Source organism: Lynx canadensis, chromosome F2 (assembly GCF_007474595.2).
Source record: "Lynx canadensis isolate LIC74 chromosome F2, mLynCan4.pri.v2, whole genome shotgun sequence".
Classification (NCBI taxonomy): domain Eukaryota; kingdom Metazoa; phylum Chordata; class Mammalia; order Carnivora; family Felidae; genus Lynx; species Lynx canadensis.
In genome coordinates, this window is record NC_044320.2 from 11,588,748 (window position 1) to 11,610,319 (window position 21,572).

General features: G+C 47.1%; 1 protein-coding gene across 1 annotated transcript in view; it reads right to left on the bottom strand.

The window, feature by feature from the left end:
- Positions 1-14,657: 14,657 nt before the first annotated feature.
- The window catches only part of LOC115506538 (3-hydroxyacyl-CoA dehydrogenase type-2-like), a 112,766-nt gene continuing 105,851 nt past the window's right edge, over positions 14,658-21,572 (bottom strand). The window contains 3 exon segments of the mRNA XM_030304548.1: positions 14,658-14,971; positions 18,231-18,322; positions 20,495-20,615. Coding sequence (XP_030160408.1) covers positions 14,658-14,971; positions 18,231-18,322; positions 20,495-20,615 — 527 coding nt within the window.

A 21,572-nucleotide genomic window follows, 5' to 3' on the forward strand; every position in this document is an offset into this window, starting at 1 on the left:
AGAGGCCATCCTGTCAAGTGCGGGTCAGAACGCTTATCCAACACACCAGGCTTCAATGAGAAGGCCTATTTGCCATCTGCAAATACCATGTCTCGTTCTCCGGCAGCCCGTGAGCTCCTGAGGGCACAGGACTGTCTTCTTCATCTGCGTCTTTCAGTTAGGAGACCACGTGCTAAGGGTGGCATACCTCTTAATAAGTACAGAGTTTGCTCTTTTAGGATTCTGACAATAGTACTCTCCTATATTTGGTAGTTAATGAATTCGTTCATGATTCTATTCACTTTTTTCAATAACTATATTTTTTTAATGTTTAGGTTTTGTTTTTTAAAATGTTTGTTTATTTTTGAGAGAGTGTGTGTGAGCTGGGGAGGGGCAGGGAGGGGGGAGAGAGGATAAGAAGTAGGCTCTGCACTGACAGCATGGAGCCTGATGTGGGGCTCGAACTCATGAACCATGAGATCATGACCTGAGCTGAAGTCAGATGCTTCACCAGCTGAGCCTCCCAGGCGCCCCTCAGCAACTCTTTGTCGATCGCTTACCGTGTACCAGGCCGGTGGTGATGGAAACAACGAAGAGCGGCCTCCATCACTGTGAGATTGGAGTGCTGCTGGGGGACACCGTCATCGCGGGGACATACACACACGCAAGTGCAGGAGAGTTCGGAGAAGGAAAGTACCTGGGGAAAATGGGTGAGTGTTGGGAGAAGGGGCATGGGTTGGTCTGCGGGGGCTGGGCAAGGAAGGCGCCTCTGAGTGGGGGCATCTGGTGCCCGATGAGACCTGAGGATGAGTGGGCGGGCAAAGAGCAGGGACGGGGGTGGGGGACGTCCCAAGCGAATTTTAAGGTAGGTGTTTTCGATTTCACTCCTGGGAGATCAGTCCTGGAACAGCCATTTATTAAGAGTTTCACAGCATGTGCTCTGAAAGGAATTACAGGAGGGAAGCTCCTGGCCACAGGCGAGTGAGTGGGGAGCAGAGGTTTGCAAGTCATTACAGGAGCCCAGCGCGTCAATACAACTGATGTCAGGGTCCCCCAGGGGGCCTGGGTGGTGGGGAGGTCTCCGCCAAGAGGAGGGTCTTGGGGCCCTGTGCAGGAGCTGCCAATAACAAAGAGACCTCTATTCCCCTTGGCCAGCCCTCCACCCTGGCCCAGAGGCACAGCCGTTCACTCGACCCCTCCTTCTGCTGTGTCTGTGTAAAGACCCCTCTCCAAGTACTTCACGGGCAGGAGGCGGCCAGGAACAGCTGGGGACTGTTGTTAGCTTCTGGCAACGTTCTGAAATTCCTTCCTTGTGGATCCTGTGCCTCTGAGCTGCTGGGGGCCCCTGACTTGACCTGAAGTTGAACTTAGCTAGAGGGTCCAGAGCTAGGAGCTGCCTCCGTGTCGGTCCCGATAGCAGCATGAAATCGCACAATCTTTCTGAGAAAGCCGAGGCTGCCTTGCTAGCCCTTCCTGGGACGGGAGGACTATCGGAGGCCAGGTATTCTGCAAATCCATTCATGTTTTCCAAGGGCAGGATGGTGCCCGAGAGAGCCACCAGATAAGGCGATTGCTTTGGTTGACAAACATCCCGGGAGGCCCCGTACAAGATAGCAGCACCCGGTGGGGATGAGGCAGAGAAGGGTGGCCTCAGATAAGCCGCTGGTTGAAGAGATTGGCTGCTTTCAAGGGTGGAGGGGCAAAACATCCGTTAATGGGTTTGTTCAAGGGCGAACTTTCCATTCACAGAACCGGAGAATGGGGAGTTGCAACAGCTCTAGTCCTTTGCAACCCTTCTTTTTAAACACAAGTACAAAGAGCCCAGGAGAGTAGTAACTTTTCCTAGATCACACAGCAAGTGAGGGATAAAGCTCTATAGAATTTGGAGCCTCTGCCATGGAATCCACTGTTTTTTTCCACTATACAACCTCTTAACCCCTGTGTCCCAGTACTTCGTGTTTCCCTCCTCTTATCTCTGTGTACATTTGTTTATTGACGAGTCCATCCACCCATCCATCCATGTGTCCGGTCATCCATCCATCCATCCATCCATCCATCCATTATGTCCATGCATTCCTTTACGTGTTTGCTCGTCAACATTTATTAAGGATACAAAGACGGCCTTGACAGCTCCCAAAGGAACAGGTAACATAACAGACCAGATGCCCACAAGGGCAGAGAAGAGCAGCATGCAGGAGGCGAAGAGGGGGATTAAAATGGTGAGGACGTGAAGCCTCCTTGGGGAAGATGGCCTTTCAGCTAGCTGTGACTGAAGGAGGGAAAGGGTTGCGGTTGTTGAAGGAGGCAGGTGCCTTGGCACTGTACCTCTAGAGGCAGCAGGAAGGGTGGATTGAAGAAGTGAAATGTTGGCACCGTAGAGATGACCTACCTAACAGTCAGTTTATCCAACAACCCAGCAATCCATGCTTCAGGTCTTTGGGAGCCAGCCTTGGTGTTGGGCACTGTGGGGATGTTGGGATCAAAAGGTCTCCTCTTTTCCATGAGGAACTTGCCATCTAATGAGGGAAGAAAACCAAGTGTAGTCAAAACAATAAAGGGCAAAGCTAACATTGACCTAGAGCTTCTGAGCCTGGGATTCTAGCCTTGCTCTGCCATTTACCTGCATGGTGTTTCAGGGCCTTGACTTCCTCAGCTGGGAAATGGTGACACTAGGTACACCATCCTGTCCTAGTAAATAGGAGAGGACAGTGTCCAGTTGTGAACCTATTTCCTATTAGTCACGTGACCATGAGAAGTCAGTGAATCACACCGCAGCTGCATTCTTCCTCTGTGACGTCAGTGGTTGGTTGGGGGGCGGGTAGGGAAGAAAAACCATGACGCCTGGAGAGTGAGACTGTCTGGGACAGCTGTAGGGGAGCCCCCAGTGCACTACCTGCAGAGGACAGACCTTTAACAAGCGCTTATTCTTTGTCCCAGACCCTATAGCTCTGGCAGAATCAGGAAAAGTAATATATATGAAAGCTACTTGTAAGAGGAGATGCCCCTCGTGGATGCCGGGGGAACTGCATGTGGGTTTCTACATGGAAAGTCTGCAGGCTCTTGAGGCCCAGTGTCTCCTCATGTCCTGTCTTTCTCCTTGTAGTAAGTTGCTGGACAGACCTCTCCCTGCACTAGTGGATCCCTTCCCAGAGACATGCAGAACGTGACAGGCACAAATGCAGTGACAGACTGCCCTGGATTCTCTGGGGCAGGGGCAGCATCAGACATTCTGCCTCGGTCCTCTTACGAGGACCTGTGAGGCTGTTTTGTGGGCCGGAAAACGGGTCCACCATAGGTTGAAGTTGCCACATCCAGCAACAAGTACTTTTCTTAACTCATTCCTCAATTCTGTTTTATCCTTTCTTCTCCATTGTTCTCACGTCCACCTTCACTTTTCCTGTTTCCTTGGACCTCCCACTTGGTTCATGCCTTCACCCATTCACACTTTGCTCTGGGCTCTGGCCTCCCCATTCCTCCTTCCCGTCCACCTTCCTCCCCACAGCTGAAGGATCCTTTCTGCTTCGATCACACAGGTGCAACAGATGCAGAGATGGTTGGTGGGAATGCAGACTGGTCAGCAGCTCTGGAAAACAGTATGGAGTTTCCTCAAAAAACTAAAAATAGAACTACCCTACGACCCAGCAGTTGCACCACTAGGTATTTATCCAAGGGATACAGGTGTGCTGTTTCAAAGGGGCACGTGCACCCCAATGTTTATAGCAGCACTGTTGACAATAGCCAAATTATGGAAAGAGCCCGAATGTCCATCGATGGATAAATGGATAAAGAAGATGTGGTATGTATATGTATATGTATATGTATATAGGTGGATATATATATATATATATATATATGTATATGTATATAGGTGGGTATATACACACACACACACACACACACATATATATATATATATAGTGACACTAGGTACACCATCCTATAGTATATAGGTATATATACCCACCTATATACATATACATATACATATACATATACATATACATATACATACACATATACATACGCACAATGAAATATTACTCGGCAATCAAAAAGAATGAAATCTTGCCATTTGCAACTATGTGGATGGAACTGGAAGGTATTATGCTAAGCGAAATTAGTCAGAGAAAGACAAATATCATATGACTTCATTCATATGAGGAATTAAGATACAAAGCAGATGAACATAAGGGAAGGAAAGCAAAAATAACATAAAAACAGAGGGGAACAAAATAGACTCATAAATACAGAGAACAAACAGGGTTGCTGGAAGGGTTGTGGGTGGGGGGATGGGCTAAATGGGGGAAGGGGCACTTGTTGGGATGAGCACTGGGTGTCATACAGAGGGGATGAATCACTGGAATCTACTCCTGAAATCATTATTGCACTATATGCTGACTAGCTTGGATGTAAATTAAAAAGTAAATAAATAAATAAAAAAGGGGAAAAAAAAAGATGTGGAGGATTCCAAGGGTCAGGGAGGCTGCTGCTTCTTTCCTGCCTGGACTTTGTTCTTGAGGAGATATTATTCTCTGCTCTCACTTTGTTCGTATAAAGACAGTTATTTCATTGTAATTTTATTTTATTTTTTCTGCTGAAAGGTCACGTGCACCTACCGTTCAAGGCAATGCCCACCCCGAATCCAGCCTTTTCAGCTTGTCTACAGCAAATACACCACCAGTGTAATGTGGTGATTAAGAACATGGACTTTCAATCCAGAACGTGTTCAAATCCTACCTCTGCCTCTTACCGGCTGTGTGGTCTTGGGCAAGTTACTTTACTTCTCTGTGTCTCTGTATTCTCAGCCATACATTGGGAATGATTATATTCCATACCTCACAGGGTTATTGTGAAGGTTAAAGGAAATGATACATGTAAAGTTCTTAGAATCTCACCTAGTGTAGCGAGTACTCAATTGATACTAACCATTCCAGGACTCTCCATCCCAGCTGAATTTCTCTGTTAATGGCTTTGAGTGTGCTTGTGACTTTCCTGCCTTTGATTTCAGGTGCTCTTTTCACCTGCCTGGAATGATGTCTCCTCCCTTTTGCTTGTATCCAGATTCTCCTTGCCGTCTCTAGCTGAGCACGCTCAGGAAATGGCCAGGCCCAGGCCTCACACCCACTCTGGTTCCACGACTCAGCTACTGTGCGGGGCCGCCTGGCCTCTCTGGCTTCCAGCTTTCCCTCTTGAAGTGGAAATGTTTATGCAGACCTTGTGGAGTTGTCAAAGGTGAAATCCTCAAACTCTGGCAGGTAGTAGGTGCTTAAGAAATGAGAGATGTTATCAAGCCAGATCTTACTAATCCTGCCTGCCTGGGTGTCCTCTCTGAACTCTTCTGGTAACTGTAAATTCCACCATTTATCTGGTCACTCATTGACCGTGTGGTGCTTTGTATCACCTTTTAGATGTTTTTCTTCTTCTGCTTGGAACTATTATCGGAATCTTTGGAATCTTACTGATGCTCAGCTTTCAAATACACACTACACCTAGTACCCTGTTCACTGCACTGGGTGTCCCTTGAGGGAAGACGCTGTGCAAACATTTCTTGTCTCCCTTTTTTTTTTTTTTTTTTTTTTGAGAGAGAGAGAGAGAGAGAGTGTGTGAGCAGGGGAGAGAGGCAGAGGGAGACAGAGAGAGGAGAGAGAATCTTAAGCTGAGTGTGGAGCCCAATGTGGGGCTTGATCCCATGAGTTTTGGTTCATGACCTGAGCCGAAATCAAGAGTCGGATGCTCAACCGATGGAGCCACCCAGGCGCCCCTGCACGAATGTTTCTAATTTGACTGCAGTTCGTTGAGACATCTTTCTGTGATGGCAGCCTTACGCTGGGCTTACGTTTTCCAGTGCTTTTCGCTTTGGTACAGCAGCTGGTTGTGGCCCAGGGCTTTGCGGCCACGGCTCTCTTGTTAACGTTTATTTTTTTGCATTTACTTTTGTGTGGTCGACTCTTTGTCCCTGGCTTGGACTTTTCCTGGCGGTCCCATTGGCTGGCCGGCCCCTGGGTCCAGACAGATAAGGGCTCATTCTCAAAACCGGCTCAGTAATTGTTGGGTGCCTTTTCCCCTTCGCTTTCTAATCCATGAAAACACCAGCCTTGTGATTGTGTTTCGAGAAACATGTCGATGGGCCTGTGCTCTGGACGTTTCCTCACCTGAGATAAGGTCTGGGTGTCAGCTCTAAGGAAGAAGAAAGGTACACCGGAGAGGAAGATTTCCCAGGCAGTGACACCACCCCAGGCAGCAGTAGCCTGAGACTGGACTGCCCAGGTGCAGGTGGAGACCAAGCCCACCCCCAGAGGAGGGGCAGCCGGGACCACCTGGGCGTCCCCTCCCACCCCAGGCATGGACTTGAGAGGCGCAGGGGCTGTCCTACCTGGAGAGGAGCCCCGGGGCCAGCAATGGCAGCACTCCAAGGCCTCACAGTGGGGTTGGGTGGTTGTGGCCGTGGCCGCTGGAGCAGACAGTCCCTGGATAAAGTCCAGAGTCTGAACATTCTGGTCCTGGCTCTCAGTCCCTCACTGAGGGATCCTGCACATTGGAGCTCAGTTTTCTGCCTGCAAAGGAAGTGTGCCATATCAGTAGTTCAAACACTTGTTTTTTAAAAACACATCAGAGTGCTTTAAATTTTTTCTAAAGCAGAATCATATGCATATTCCAGGTTTACAGAGCAGATAAAAAGAGCAGGTCCGTGTGAAGGAGGTAGGACTCCCAGGATCCTGCCATTCCCCGCGCCCACATGCATCCTGCAAGGCTCATTCGTGCAAACTTGGCTTCCCCAAGCACAGTTTGAACTGCTGGACTAGTTAGTCTCAGTTGTCTGTGTGAGGTCTTCCAGGCCACTTCTGGGGACTCTCCCCTTCCCATGGAGATGAAGAAGCAGGGTCTGTGGACAGGGTGACGGCAGAATAGTCCCCCGTTATGACCTAATCACAAACCGATCAGAAAGGATGCTGGTCAGAGTACTGGTTGGATATAGTGACTTTGTGTGTTAGAAATACAGAAGCTATTATATGAATTTTATTGTATTATATTAGTAGTAGTATATTATGTAATATATTTCAAAATACATTATTTCTCTCCCTTTCAGATTCATCTGAATAAAAACTGGGTGCTGTTATTTTGAACAGTGTCCACAGGAAATAGTAAATAACAAATAAACATCCCTAAATCAAAACACGGAAACCTTTATTCTGGATCTTTGGTAGGGTGACAGTGTCCAGGTGGGAGGGACAGAATGGGCAGGGACTTGAGTTGACTCTGAGCATGGTCAGGGCAAGAATAACACCAATCACACAATGAAGGGCTTACTCTAAGATAGGATGGTTTCCATGCCCAGCAGCCCACGAAATAGGTATGTTTCCTAGGGCTACCTTCACAAGTTATCACAAATTTAGTGGCTTCAAGAAAACTCCAGAAATTTATTTTGTCACCATTCTTGAGGGCAGAATCTGAAAAATAAGGTGCCAGCAGGACCATACTCTCTCCAAAGGCTCTGGAGGGAGAATCATTGTTTCTTACAGATTCCGGTGGCTCTGGATATTTCTTGGCCTGTGACTATATAATCCCATCTTGGTCTTTGTCCTCATACAGACTTCTTCTCTTTTCCCTGTGTCTTCCTTCCTGGTATCTCTCATAAGATACTTGTTACTGGATTTAAGGTCCACCTGCGTAACCTAGGGTGATCTCAAGAGCCTTAACTTTGTAACATCTGCAAAAACTCTTTTTCAATTAAAGTCACATCGATAGGTTCTGGGGGTTATAATGTGGACATATTTTGGGGGGGGGCATTATTAACCATGCTGTTAGATATGAGGAAACTGGGGTTCAATCCAGGGAGGTAATTTGCCCATAGCCACTCAACTGGTGGGTGGCAGGGCCAGGCTAGGACTCACCCTGAGGGCTGCATTGTGCTCTATGTGCTACAGAACATTGTGGGATGTCAGGGAAGGGACCAGGCAGATGTAGGACCGTCCCTAACAATCCAGCTTGGAAGGCCTTGCTTCATGTACAGAGGGTGTTCAATGTCAGTCTGTTATTGAGATGGTTATTGATTTTGAGGCTTTGACCTGAGCTTCTCCGGGGTGGCAAACTGATGTGTCTGCCTCTGTATCCCTAGCACAGTGCCGAAAATGTTGGATACATGAAATTTAACGCCTCTGATGAGAGACTGTGCTCATATGTCTGTGTGCCTTTATAGCATCTACCACGTGTGGTTAGTGGTGGTGCATAGACACTATGGAAAAGGCTGTGTGGGACCAGAGCTCACTCCAACAGGCCCAATTCCTGCCTTACCCACAATCTGCTCAAGGGACTTCAGATCGGTCACTCTGCCTTGCTTTCCAAATATGTCAGGTGAGGTTAGTAATACTCTTCCTACAGGTCTCACTGGATGTTTCTGTGTTTTTGTTGACTGGGGAGTCCGTGCGGGGGGCTTCTGTCTGAAGGCAGGAGGAAGTAAAAGATAAAATTTCCAAGCCCCTTCCAGCCCTAGGGTTTTAGGAAAAAATTTAATCATGTTTTACACCACCAGATGTAAGCATATATTGTAACTGCGGGGGCAACATGAAATTGAGGACAATCATGCTCTTTCACTTAGATGAGAGCAAGACGCACTCCGCTTAAACTGTGATTAGAAGGATGGAGGTCAGACAGAAATCCCTTTGTGATGTCAGGGGATCTGTTTCATGGGAACGGGGCCTGAGGCCGACTTCTCAGGGGGGCCATTTGGGAGCTGGGAGGACTGTGGTGTGCAGAGGCAGGAGTTAAGGGTGACGAAACATTTTGACATAAGGAGAACTTTCCAGAAGTTAAGGCTGAGAAACCTTGCGGTGGGTGGTTGGGAATTGAGACGGTCCCAGAATCAGCAAAACTAAGGCCAGATCCTTAATGCTCTTCCATTGATTTGGAGGTCTTTCTGTCTGGTGGGGGGATGGGAGGCCTCCTAGAGATCCAGCTTGTTTAGAGCTTGGACTTTGGAGTCAGACAGACTGGGTTAATTGCCTCCATTGTCATGTACCAGTTGTTGACCTTGTATGAGTTCCTTAACCTTCCCAGATTCCTTGTGGTATGGGTACGCCCCCCTCCCAGAGCTTAAGTGTGAGCATTAGATGAGTCAGGGCAGGCGACACACCTAGCACTGTGCTTGGCACACAATAAGCGTCAAGAGGCTCTGACATAGACATGTGAAACCCTGTCCTCCTTGGACAAGCTCCAGGTTGGGGCAGGAGAGCCCCTGTGCTGTTGGATAACAAATCCTTTCTGTGTTTCAAAATGAAGGCAGATTGAAACTTGATATTTTTTTGATCAAAAACCTTAAGGCAAGGCTTGGTGGAGCACCAAAAGTCCTGTTTTCTGTGACTGGGGGTCTCCGGCAGGATGTTGGAATGTCTCTGCTCCCCCTGACGTCCTTCTGCTGCTTTGGTGACTGCCCACAGACAGACCAGCTCCCAGTCATCTGAAACACCACTCAGAAGGCAGGAATTTGCAATCCGTTCCAAGCTGGAAGTGACTTTCATGTGATGGGGCCGCACTGCTCTGTGACTCTGTAACCAATTCTCCCCACGCTGGCAGCGCTCCAGATGCCTGGGATGTGATCAGTTGACCAAACAAAACGGCAGGTCCGTCCAGGAGAACACTGTGTCTGGCTTCGGGAGCAAAAGCTCCCAGCACATGCAAAACTCTGGCCCCAAATTTCTTCATGTTTTTCTCTGTTCTTTTCAGGCAGCTCTTTTTAGGTAAGAAATCTACAACCTTCAACTTTGAAAGTCAAGTTAAGTTTAGGTAAAACAAATCAGTGCTGGAATCAGTGATTGAAGAGGGCACCGTAGGTGGCAAACGTCCATTTTTGTTCAACCGAGTAAACAGAAATGAACGGAATTGCCTTCCACACATTTTTGTGAGTATGCTGGGGACGTTCATCACCCCCAAGGTGGCCTTATAGAAGGAAGATTGGCCTGGGGATCCCAACGCTGGCTTCTGGCACCAGCTGGGCTCCTAACTCCCTGTGAAACTCAGAGCCGACCTCCTAACTTCTCAGGAAGTCAGTTTCCCTATTTCTAAAATTAGTCGGCTTCCAACTTTCCTTCCCTGTTTAAAATTCTTTGATGTGTTTTCGAACGCTAGATAAATTCTCTGTTGATAGATCCGTAGAAGAATTTGTAAGGATCTCTTATGTTTGTATAGCGCTTTATTGTTTTATTTGTTGTCCAGAAGCTTCTGAGCTTGGCAGGGCGGATTGGGTTACCCTAGCACATGGATGAGGAAGCTGAGGTCCAGATAAATTGAGTTCCTGGCTTGGCCATGGCTTTTTGGTGGGTGAACGGAGGTGGTGAGGACAAAGCCCAGATCTCCTGGTGTCTAGTCCAGAATTCGTCTCCAATCTTGACACGTGCAATTGTTGATGGAGCAAGAAACCATATCCAACCCCGGCTCTCTCCATCAGAGGCAAAATCCCACCCAACGTGTCCTTCTGCGTGATGGCCATCGGCCACTTCAGGTGGCTCTTCTTGGGTACTCATTTGGAGTTCAGTTTATGATAAAATGCGCTACATGTTACAAATGCAGATTTCAAGGTGAATCTTACAGTCAGGCATGCAAAGTCAGCACAGGTTACGTAGGAGTTTAGGTTGGAAACAAGCTTGCCGGATTAACTGGCTGCTCATTTACCTTCGCTTTTGCATCTTTAAAACAGCTGGCGCAATATCTAATATTTACGATACTCGGTACATTAATTCTCGTGCTCTCTCCATGTTATCTTGATCATTTGTAATGGAATTTGGGCGTTCATTACAATTATGTAGGGACACTGAATGATAGAATGGTTGTAATGTATTGCTATGGGAAACAAATGAAACAAAGTGGTGTGTTTTGTCTGTGCTCATTTTTGTATAGAAATGTGAAATCAGGTATGTAACGAAGAGAGGATTCTTATGTGGGTTAATAGTGGTTTTCGTATAGGTGGTGGAACCACCAGTGCGTTTTACTTTTTTTTTTTTTTTGCTTTTCTGCTTTTCCATAAGTGTGTAAATTGACCATATCTTAATGCGGTAATCAGTTTAAAAGTTTCTTCCTTTGAAGGTGTACGGGTGATGATTTTATCTGGGAGAAAAAAATTGGGCAACCAGTTTACTTCCAGGTGGTTGTTGAAGAAGACTGATTCCCAAATATTTTCAACACAGACACAAATTGTGCCATCGGCAGTAATTGCTAATTGACCCTCTTTCTGTTCAATTAAGACAGCCACTCTCAGCTGCTGTGGGTCCGTGGGATTGAGGATGCGGCAGCCAAGTGCAGTTGGGGCCCGGGCTTCACACCTGCTGCCCGCCTTTGCCAAACAGCTGTGTTCTGCGCAAGCAGTGTGATGATGCTCACCTGCAGGAAATGTGGGCCGTGGAGTTGGTCTGCAGGCCGCGGGGGATAAAGAGCGGACGGTTCCACTCCGACAGGTGGGCCAGCCGATCGGGAAGGGGCTTGCGCCGTGCGAAAAGAATGTCTTGCTCTTAGTAATGCTTGAGGGTGACCTGGCTGTTGGAGAAGACCCTGGGCAGGACACCAGTGCAGCTTGGCTGAGAGCCCGCAGTCCCTGGGCCTGGGGCTTACGACAGTGAGGATCCTGACGGGAGTCTCCCCCCAAGCTCCCTAGTGGGGCCGGGGAGAGACGGAATGACAGAGGGGAAAAACGGCGGACACATAGAGGCATCAGCTGAACACACAAGTCTCTGCTCGAAGGTGGATTTTTGGCACATTTCTCTCAGTCTCATCAGGAGCAGAGAGGAGGACTTTCTTTGCTCTCAGTAAGCAATAGCTCCCAAACTGAAAAATGAAGTAACTTTATTTCATACACGATTGTACATTTTTATTTTGGTTTTTGTGTTTAAGTGTATTTAATTTTATGGTTGAGTTTTGTGGCAAGTGATACTGCTTTTCCGTTTCGGAAAGTAACGGTGTTCCCTTAAAAGCATCTTGATTTAAGTAAGAAAGGGGTCACTTATAATGTTATTAATGATACAGTTAGAGTGTGGAATTGGCAAAAGTATTGCAAGTGTGATGCAAACAGTTGAAATGTGGGCAGTACCGTTATTCACCAGCCTGGGGTTGGAGGGCCTGGGGTTCTGCTGTCTCACCTACTGAGTGATTGTAAGTCAGCGGCTTCCAAACCTGTGTACTGGAATCACCTGGCAAGGGGGCGGGGCTTCCAAACTGCTGCTGCCCATCTCCCACCCCCAGAGATTCCAGTTTAATAGGTCTGGGGTCTGTCCTGGGCTTTGGATGTTGTCAGTGATCCCCAGTGGTCCTAACGTCAGGCTCCTTAGGAGCTACTGCCACAGAACTTTCTTTGATGTCACGGAGACTGAGTCTCCTTGTCTACAGTATGGGTGAGTTGAGCCCCTATGATACAGGATCTGCCCTGGCCTCTGTGTTCTTAAAAATATAAGCAAATGCCTTCAAGTGAGTGGCTCACCGTTTTATCCCTAAAAGGGATTGCTGAATGGGATGAGTCATCTGGGTTCTAGATGGAGAAGAAAATGCCAATGCAGATCGAGTCTGGGGCTGTTGGTGCGAAGGGAAGAAGGTGGAACAGAAGATGGAGAGGAAGGGGGTGCCTTGCAGAAACTCTTCCTCTCAGCCAGCCTCGCTGATCGTTCATATTTTCAGATAGAAATGGGGTGGCATCAGGCAGAGCTCAGATCTGGACCTAGGAGACATGGGCTGCTATGGGCTAGAGACATGGTCTCAGACAAGCCCTTTTACCTCTTTGTGCCAGTTTCTCCATTTGGATAATGAGGGGGTGGACTAATTGGTTTATAAGGTTCCTTCCATTGTGTGTGGTAAGATCACCCAAGACTTCCTCCCTTTCACCATCCTCCCCCACCAAGTCGTTTCTTGGCTTTTTGCCAACGGAATCCCCAACTCCAAGGGCCAGTAGATGGCGGTAGAGTCTTTTGAATTGGGATTTTAGAGCTGGCTCACCTGATTTCAGCCTCCTCCCCTGGCAATGCTGGGAGTGGGGCCCTGGCTGAGCTCAACAGCTGCTGTCTGGATGTATTCATTTGTGAGCCATAAAGGGGCAAAATTTAAAGGAATAGTATTTCTTTGGAGGTCCCGCCCAACCAGAGCACGGCACAGTAGGACCTAGCTGGTCCTCAGAGCCCAGTTGCATTTTTGCTCTCTCACAGGTCAAGCCCCACTCCCGCCGCTGGGCCTGATATTTGGTTCACGTTCCTACAGTGATGCACGAGTACAGGAGCGTGGGAGAGCATAATAGGACTTTTGTAGTAAGAGAGAAACCTGGGCCATTTTTAAGGCAAAACCAATTTTTGGCAGGGACTTAAATGTGCACATTACTTGATAGTTTTAAAGGGCATTCATATATGTGAACTCACTTCATCTTCGAAGCAAGCCTTTGAAGTTGGTGGGACCAATTAATTTTCAGCTTCGTTTGTCAGGTAAGGGAGCTGAGTCTCAGGGTAACCAGGAAAGGGATTTGTTCAAAGACCTCCTGCTCTAAAGATGTGATCAGAAGTTGCACGCGAGTCATTTGATCCCTTAGTCCAGTTCTCTTTCTGCTGATGGAGGCACATGGGCTAACGTGTCTCACACTGGGATTCCTGTAGGAACTTGCGGGGATATACATTTGAGAAGTCTTTATCATTCACTTGCTGTGTGTCAGGTACCGAGCAATACATACAAAAAAAAAAAAAAAAATTGCCAGTTTCATTCCTCATAACAACCCTGCGAAGTAGGGATTGCTTGAACCCAATTTAGAGGTGAAAAAACTGAAACCCAGAAGCCATGACTCCAAATCACAGGGTAAGTCGTGAGGCTGGGATGCAAAGGCAGGCAGTGGTGTTCTTGCTGTCGAGAGGGAGGGAGCGAAACCATAAGAGACTCTTAAAAACTGAGAACAAACTGAGGGTTGATGGGGGGGGTGGGTGATGGGTATTGAGGAGGGCACCTGTTGGGATGAGCACTGGGCATTGTATGAAAAACAATTTGACAATACATTTCATATTTTAAAAAAATAATAAAAAATATAAACACCTTTGTTGAGATGTAATTCACATACTCTGCAATTCGCCTACTGAAGGTATATAGTTTAGTAGTTTTTAGTATATTTAGCAGAGATGAGAAAACATCACCACAGTCCATTTTAGAACATTTTTTTTGTCACCCTAACAGGAAACAGTGTTTCGTTACTTAGCTGGGCCGTGCCATTCTCAACCGCTATGCTGTATTCCATGTCCATGGATAGGCATGCATCGGTATGTCCTGTCTTCCAAGAGTCGTGCTGGCACATAGGTCGATTATTCCATTACAATGCAGTAGACACGACGGAGGTTGAGGCCCAAAGCGTGAAAGGCCTATAGTGTGATGCAGATCCTCAAAGCAAGGACTTTCACCTAGAGAGAGAGAAAACGGTTTTCTCTACAGGGCCTGAGTTTTCTGTTTGTAACAGAGCTGTGGGTTAATGCATCAAATACACCTGGAAATTAAGATGATCTTCCGTAGAGGAGATACTTAGACCTAGTAGGCCAGGGGTCAGTTACTGGGGTGTTATCAGGTTGGCCCAAGACCCTTTTCAGTCCTCATGGGAATGTGCTGGGCGGGCAAGAGGGTGGGGCAGAGTCTGAGGTACACTGAGGTGGGTTAGGAGCCCTGAGGCCTGGATATTTGGGCTGTCACCAGGAAACTCCGTTGGCTTCCGTGTTACTCCCCGGGTCAACTTGGTGGGATAAACTTTTCCTGCGGGGAAGTTCCTCTAAGATATGCTTTACCTTGGGAGTTACAGAAACTTCCAAGGAGCCCATAGCTGGGTTTCGCTTTGTGTAACGCTGCCTCAACTTTTTGAGGTTTACGGTGTTTATGAAGATCCGTAACAGCCGGCTCCAAACCCGGCTCCAAGGAGAGCTGTTTCTGGGAGGCCCCCCCGAAGTTTGCATTTCAGCTTCAAGAATGGCGAGAACAGTACAGTTGAAGGTCTCATTTTCATAACCTCACAGTAATAATGACAGCTGCCATTAATGGAATGCCTTCCAAGTGCCAGATGGTATGTTAGGGATTTTTTGCTTGTTTCACTAAAATCTGATAAACCTGCCAGGGCCCTGTTTGTACACACGCACTGTAGTGGAAGATCAGAAGAGGGGAAGTAATTTGCCCAAGACACATCTAGCTAGGGGGCAGCAGGGCTGGAATTCTAACCCTGAGTGTCCAGCTCGTCCCGGGTTGCCTGGGATCTTCCTGCTTTTGAGACCAGAAGTCCCATGTCCCAGCAAGTGGCCTCAGTCCTGGGCAGGCTGGGACAGCTGGCGCGCCTAATATCCAGGACTGTTGGTTTCCCTCTGCTGGGCCTGCCACATAGCGCTGAGGTTTTGTTGGCTCCTTTCTTGACAGCAGTACGTGGTTTGGGCTCCCCCTCGAAACCCACTTAGGGACGGGCCATGCTCCTCCCTGTCTGTCCCCGAGTGCCTGCTCCCTTGCACTACTCGGAGCCTTGTCTCCTTCCAGCTGTTTCCTGGCTCCCTCACTCGCCTACTTGCTCTTGTTTTGAGGCAGGTCCTTTACCGTTTATCTGTTTGTAGCTTCCCCCCAGCACCCAACCCACTGCTGGCTACACACCATCTGAAGACTGGGGCTTGGGTTCCTGCTGAGCACCCCACACCCCCAGCTGTGCCCCCTGGGGAAACCACTTCACCTCCCTGGAGCCTTTGCTTCCTCATCCAAGGCAGGATGCCAACTGTATTCCCCTCCCAACACTGCCCCGGGGCTTAACTTAAATGCAAGATAGGACCATTGATTTTCAACATGAGAGGCATGGCACATGTTGGCTGTCATTACTGTTGGTGACTTCCTGCTTTCCCTGCCTACCTCGGGAGGGATAAATGAGCCCGGGGTCAGTGTGGACCTGACTTAGCACGGGAACTTTTGGTGCTTGCTGGCCGGGCTGCTCGTGGCTTCTGCGTCCTGGGTTTCTTCTCTGCATTTTGTGGATTGCAATGCAGGGTGTTGTCAGTGTCGAAGAAATCAGTTCGTGGAGCGCTTAGTCTTGTGTCTGGACTGGCTTCAAGCTGGAAAAGGAGGCTGGAACCAGGTGTCTTCAAGTCAGCCATCAGACCCGGCACTTGGAACACTGGCTCCCAGTGTTGTCAATAAATATTGTGGCCTGAACAAGTGACTGAATGGATGAATGTTTGGGGAACTGCAGCATCTGCTGAGTAAGGGGTAGAGAGAACACAGGACGGGAGGCAAAATTGCTTCATAAGGTTAAAAACACTCAATGCGAACAAAGAGGATTTCTCACAAACTATCCTGAATCTTCCCTAGAGCAAGGCAGCTTCAGAACAAAGGCAGTAAAAGAACAGTGTGATAATCGACGAGGTCCCCTGTGCTTCTCACCTCTGCTGTGATAGTTCTCCCACGCTACCATCTACTTGCTTTGGCCTTTCCCACCAGGGTCCCCTCCTGACCATGCATTCACCTCTTGTCAACAGAGCACAGAAACGAGCCATTCTTGTTGTGTCTATTTTAGAAGCATTTTTAGAGCTTATTTTTGCCTCATCTCCATGCCAATCCAGAACTTGTGGCCATTTTCAATTATTTCTGTTACTTCATTTTATCTCGCTTGTTAACTTCTTCTTGGTGTCCTTGGCTGGCTTCTTTTCCCCACCCAGACGTCTTACGTTTGTGAGGCCCCAGGCTCCATATTTGGGACCTCTTTTCCCTATCTACACTCCTTCCTTTGGTGACTTCATTCAGTCTCTTGGCTTCAATTATTATTTATATCCTCTGACTCTCAAATTTCTATCTCTAGTCTAAATCTCTGTTGAACTCCTATAATCAGCTGCCTCCCGGATATTCTCACTTGTATTTTTGGTAGAAAATACTGAACTCAACATGTCCCAAACTGTTCTGATTTGCACCTCAGCCAACACCCCCAACCTGCCCCTCCTGTGCCCCTTCCTCTTCCAGCTGCAGCCTCTGGATTGTTCAGGCCACAAACCTTGGAGACATCCTTGACTCCACTTACACTCTCATCCCTACTTCAAATCTGCCAGAAAATTTTCAGTTCAACTTAAAAATACCATATTTCCTGGATACCAAGGTACAGATCATGTCAGCTTTTCGTATCTCCACGTTAGGAATGTGTCCCGCAAACTGGCATCTTAAGCTTAACAAGATGCGGTATATCGAGGATTTGGTTGTTGTTCAGTTCAGCTCTCCACTGTTAACACTCAGGTCAAGGTCGCCATCATGTCTCACCTGGATGACTGTCAAAGCTTCCAGTGTGGTTGGTGTCTCTTCCTCTCCTTTGTGTATCCATTGTGTATTCTCAAAGAGATAGCCAGGATGACTCATTTCCAGCATAAATTAGATCAAAACCTTCCAGTGACTTCCTGTCTCAGACGAAGAAAAAGCTGGTGGTCCCATAATGTCCTAAAGACCCTATGTGACCTGGGCCCTGTTTCCTTTCTGATCTCATCCCTACTCTCTTTACCCCTCACGCAAGCAGCCACAGCCCCACTAGCCTTCATTGCGGTTCTTCAAGACTTTCAGACATGCTTCCACCTTTGGGTTTTTACAGTGGGTGTTTCTCCTCCTCAGCACACTCCTCCCTCAGGTATCCATTTGGCTAACCCCCTTATTTCCTTCAAGTTTTGTTCAAACATCAGCTTATCGATGAGGTTTCCTCTGACTGCTCTAATGAAAATTGCAACGGACACCTTACCCCAGTACTCGACTCCCATCCTCTGCTCTGTCCTCCTCTCCCCCATAGCACTTAGCATCTCTCGTGTACTTCACAGTTTACTCATAAATACCTGTCTTCAGTTACAGGAATGTAAACTTCACCAGGGCAAGCACTATTTTGTCTGTTTTACATACTGACATACCCTGAGCACCTAGAACAGGTACTCACAAATATTTGTTCAATGAGCGAATAGCTTTCAAATTCAAGAAAAGCAGCCGTGGTCAGAGAATCCAAAGTCGAGCATACAGACTTGTCAGAGACCCTGGTGTGATTTCAGTGACGGCAATGAATGTTTTCCCTCCCTCTCTTTCAAAATAAGACTCCCAAAGCCGAAGCCATTATTGGAAGCAGTGGTGGGGAAAGGGGTGGGGAAGATGGCCCATGAGAAACAGCCAAGTCAGCGACTTTAGTGAAGCTTAGGTAAGTCAGAAGCTGAGCGGCCGTGTGTGACTTTCATTAATCATCCCCTTCACACCACATCAACACAAGTGATGACTTTTGTCTGCACCTCCTGCCTCCAGTGCCATGATATATGGCATGAGAAGAGTCCTGGGCTCTAATTGTTGAAGACCCCCAAACGATGAATGCTCATAGCCTGGCCTGTGAAGGAAGAGCGAAATCATGATGAAAGGTGGACGCACCATGCAAATTGTGTTGGCTTTGGCCTCCCCAGCCTGGCCTGGCTGTTCTCCCTGTACAGGGGCCTGGCAACTGGATCCGACAGAAGAAATGGCACTTATGCACAGCTTTGTGCCTCCTTGGCTGCGTGGCTCCCTAAGAAGTCAACGAGAGAGGATGAGGACAAAGTTACAAGATCAGGCAGAACAGATTTGGAACCCCTCCTGGGTGCAGTTCTTTTTGCTCTTTTCCCTCCTTTCCACCCCAACAGAGGGCTCCTGGTGAGAGTGCATTATTGGCCAGAGATGAGGGATCAAGGGTCTCGTTTTGCCATTTCCCATACCCTTGGGCAAATTATTGATTCTTTTTAGTTCTCCCATGGGTTTAGAAAGTGATCATCTCTTAATAGCTGTATAGAATTTTAGATGTCACAAATGGCTTTAACACTTAACTAATACAAGCCTCTCAATTCTATTAGGTCAGGGGAGATACAATTATCTCTGTTCTACACACAAGAAAACCCCCCACGATTCAGAGAACTCAAGCCATTTGTCCAAGGTTACAAAGCTAGTAAATGGAGATGAAGTAAAAATTCAGCACTTTGTTTCTTAGTTCTGTAAAATTTCAAGAGTCTCTTAGGCATTCAAATCTAACTCATTGACATTGAAGTTCAATAACAGTGATAACCCTATGAAGGGAAGATTTTCTTAAAAAAGGAAAATGGAAGAAGAGCATAAAGACAATGCTTGACTGAAAGAGCTGAATCCTGAGTTTTATTTCTTCATTCATTTGTTCATTCATTCATTCATTTCCCAGGTGTTTTTGAGCACCTGCTTTGTGCTGTGAGCTCTTCTAGATATTTTAAATCCCATGGCACCTGAATCTTGGAATATCTTTGTATGGCATGGAACAAGATATTTCAAAATTTTTTTATTGTTTATTTATTTATTTTTGAAAGACAGAGAGATGGAGCGTGAGTGGGGGAGGGGCAGAGAGAGAGGGAGACACAGAATCCGAAGCAGGCTCCAGGCTCTGAGCTGTCAGCACAGAGCCCAATGCGGGGCTCTAACCCATGGACTGTGAGATCATGACCTGAGCTGGAGTGGGATGCTTAACCGGCTGAGCCACCCAGGCACCCCGGAGCAAGATATTTCCAATCCTGCAGAAGTTGCTCACCTGACGTGGGTACTCACTGTGGATAGTGAGCGCACTCTGTGGCTCCTATAAAAAGCCATGTCTTTGCTCGTGCCCTTTGTGGGCAGTGGCCTTCCCTCAACAGGCCGCCCCTCTACCTCTGGTCCCCTGTGAAGGTTCCACTCAAGCGTCACCATGGATGAAAGCTTCTTCATACCCCAGCACTTCCCACAGAAATGACCCGTGTAAACTCTTTGAACTCTGCAGAAACTGTCACGTACTTGCCATCCTTCCTCACGTTGGCTCCTGTGTCTGTCTTCCTCTACCAGGCTCTGAGCATCTTGATGGAAGAGATCATTTCTGTTCAGAAACTAGAAGCGATCCAGAGACAAGCATCATTAACATTTTGAAATTTTTCATTGTATTATTGTCTCACATATACTTCAGTGCATTGTTTTTCTAAATCTGAAATCATGTGGCTTTATTTCCTCTTTTCGAACAAAGGTGGATTTCCCCCCTAATTTTTAATGTTTCTTAAACTGGGATACATTTTACAACCAATGTTACATTATTATTAATATAGTGTTTATCAACACCCAAATTTGATGTTAATTTGTCTGATGAGTCTTTAAAATTGCTACCATCTAGGATTTAAGGACTACTGTGTGTGTGTGCATGTACTATATTGTCCCAAATATGTATGTATATGTATTACTTTCTCAAATATACATATATGTATGTATAATTTATATATTCTGTAATGTGTAATAGACCACATAATATTATGTCATGAGCATTTTCTCATGACAGTGAATATTCCTTGATAACATAAATTTTAATGGCTGCCTAGATGCCTACTCTACAAATGAACCACACAGTCTTTGATTTTTCTTGGCCTTTGAACTGTTTCCAATTTTTTGCTAAAACGTGTGTACTTCTGTGATGAACGTCCATGCACACACATCTGATTGCATCCTTTGATAAATCCCATTAGTAGCATCACCCACCCAAAGACCAAACCTGTGTAGCCTGCTGGTCCAGGACAGGTTGTCTGAGCTGCCCTTTCCCAGTCCCCGCAGCCTGGGGTCCACCCCAGCGCCACCCTTGAGCACCATGGATGGCTGCCTGAAGGCACCGAAACCTTCTTTGCAAAAAGCACACCAGCAATTTCAAGAAACACATTCAGTCTTTTATAAAAGAAGAAATATAAAAGTAAGAGTAAAGCACAACTGTTGCATAGTGTCCCTATCTTTGAACCCAAGTTACTTGAGTCCTGAAAGCCACAGGCTCAGTGTTGTTCCAAACTCTGATGCGAGGCAGGTATGGGAATGAACCCGTCCAGACGGACTCGTACCACAGAGAAATAATGAAACAAGGGAGCGGCAGCTTAGGTTTTATGAAAGCGTGTTCATCCCAGCTTTGAAACATTAATTAAACACCTTCTGTATGTCAGCAGTGTGCTGGTTTTGGGAAAGGAACGATGAACAAGATCCAACTCTTTCCCGTAGGAGGCTCGGAGACTAGTTGGGGAGTCAGAATGGTAAATGCATACATTTGATAAACCGTCAGAGTTGTTTCGCTGGGTTTACGGACAACAGCAAGGGCAAGTGGGAGGAAAGTTCATTGCAGATGGCAGAAGGGGGGGTTCAGGAAAGGCTGAGTGTAAGGTGGAGCTGAGGCTGGAAAGAGGAGCGGCGAACCCAGAATGCTAAAGAAATTGTTTTTCTTGCTTCTTGCTGCATTACCGAGTACCACCTCCCCTAAGCAGTTTTCCTGAAGGCTCAGTCATGCTGTTTCCAGGGAGGACACTTTTATATTTTTCATCATTTTAACACCCTGGCCTGAGGGGAAATGTAGACCAATGGCTGCCTTTTTTAGGTTGGTCAACGAGCGTGAACCTGTGCAAATCTCAGAGGCCGGGATGACACTGATTAAGAATGGCTCCTTCTTGCGGGATGACAGGATTGCTCCTTCCCCAACATATTTTCTTGTCCTGTAATAATTCAGTTTTGCTAAGAAGGCAGAAAGGGAGAAAATAACTTTCTGGAAAGCGCCCCTGAGGTGTGGGAGCAGATGTGAACCTTCGTCTGAACAGTTT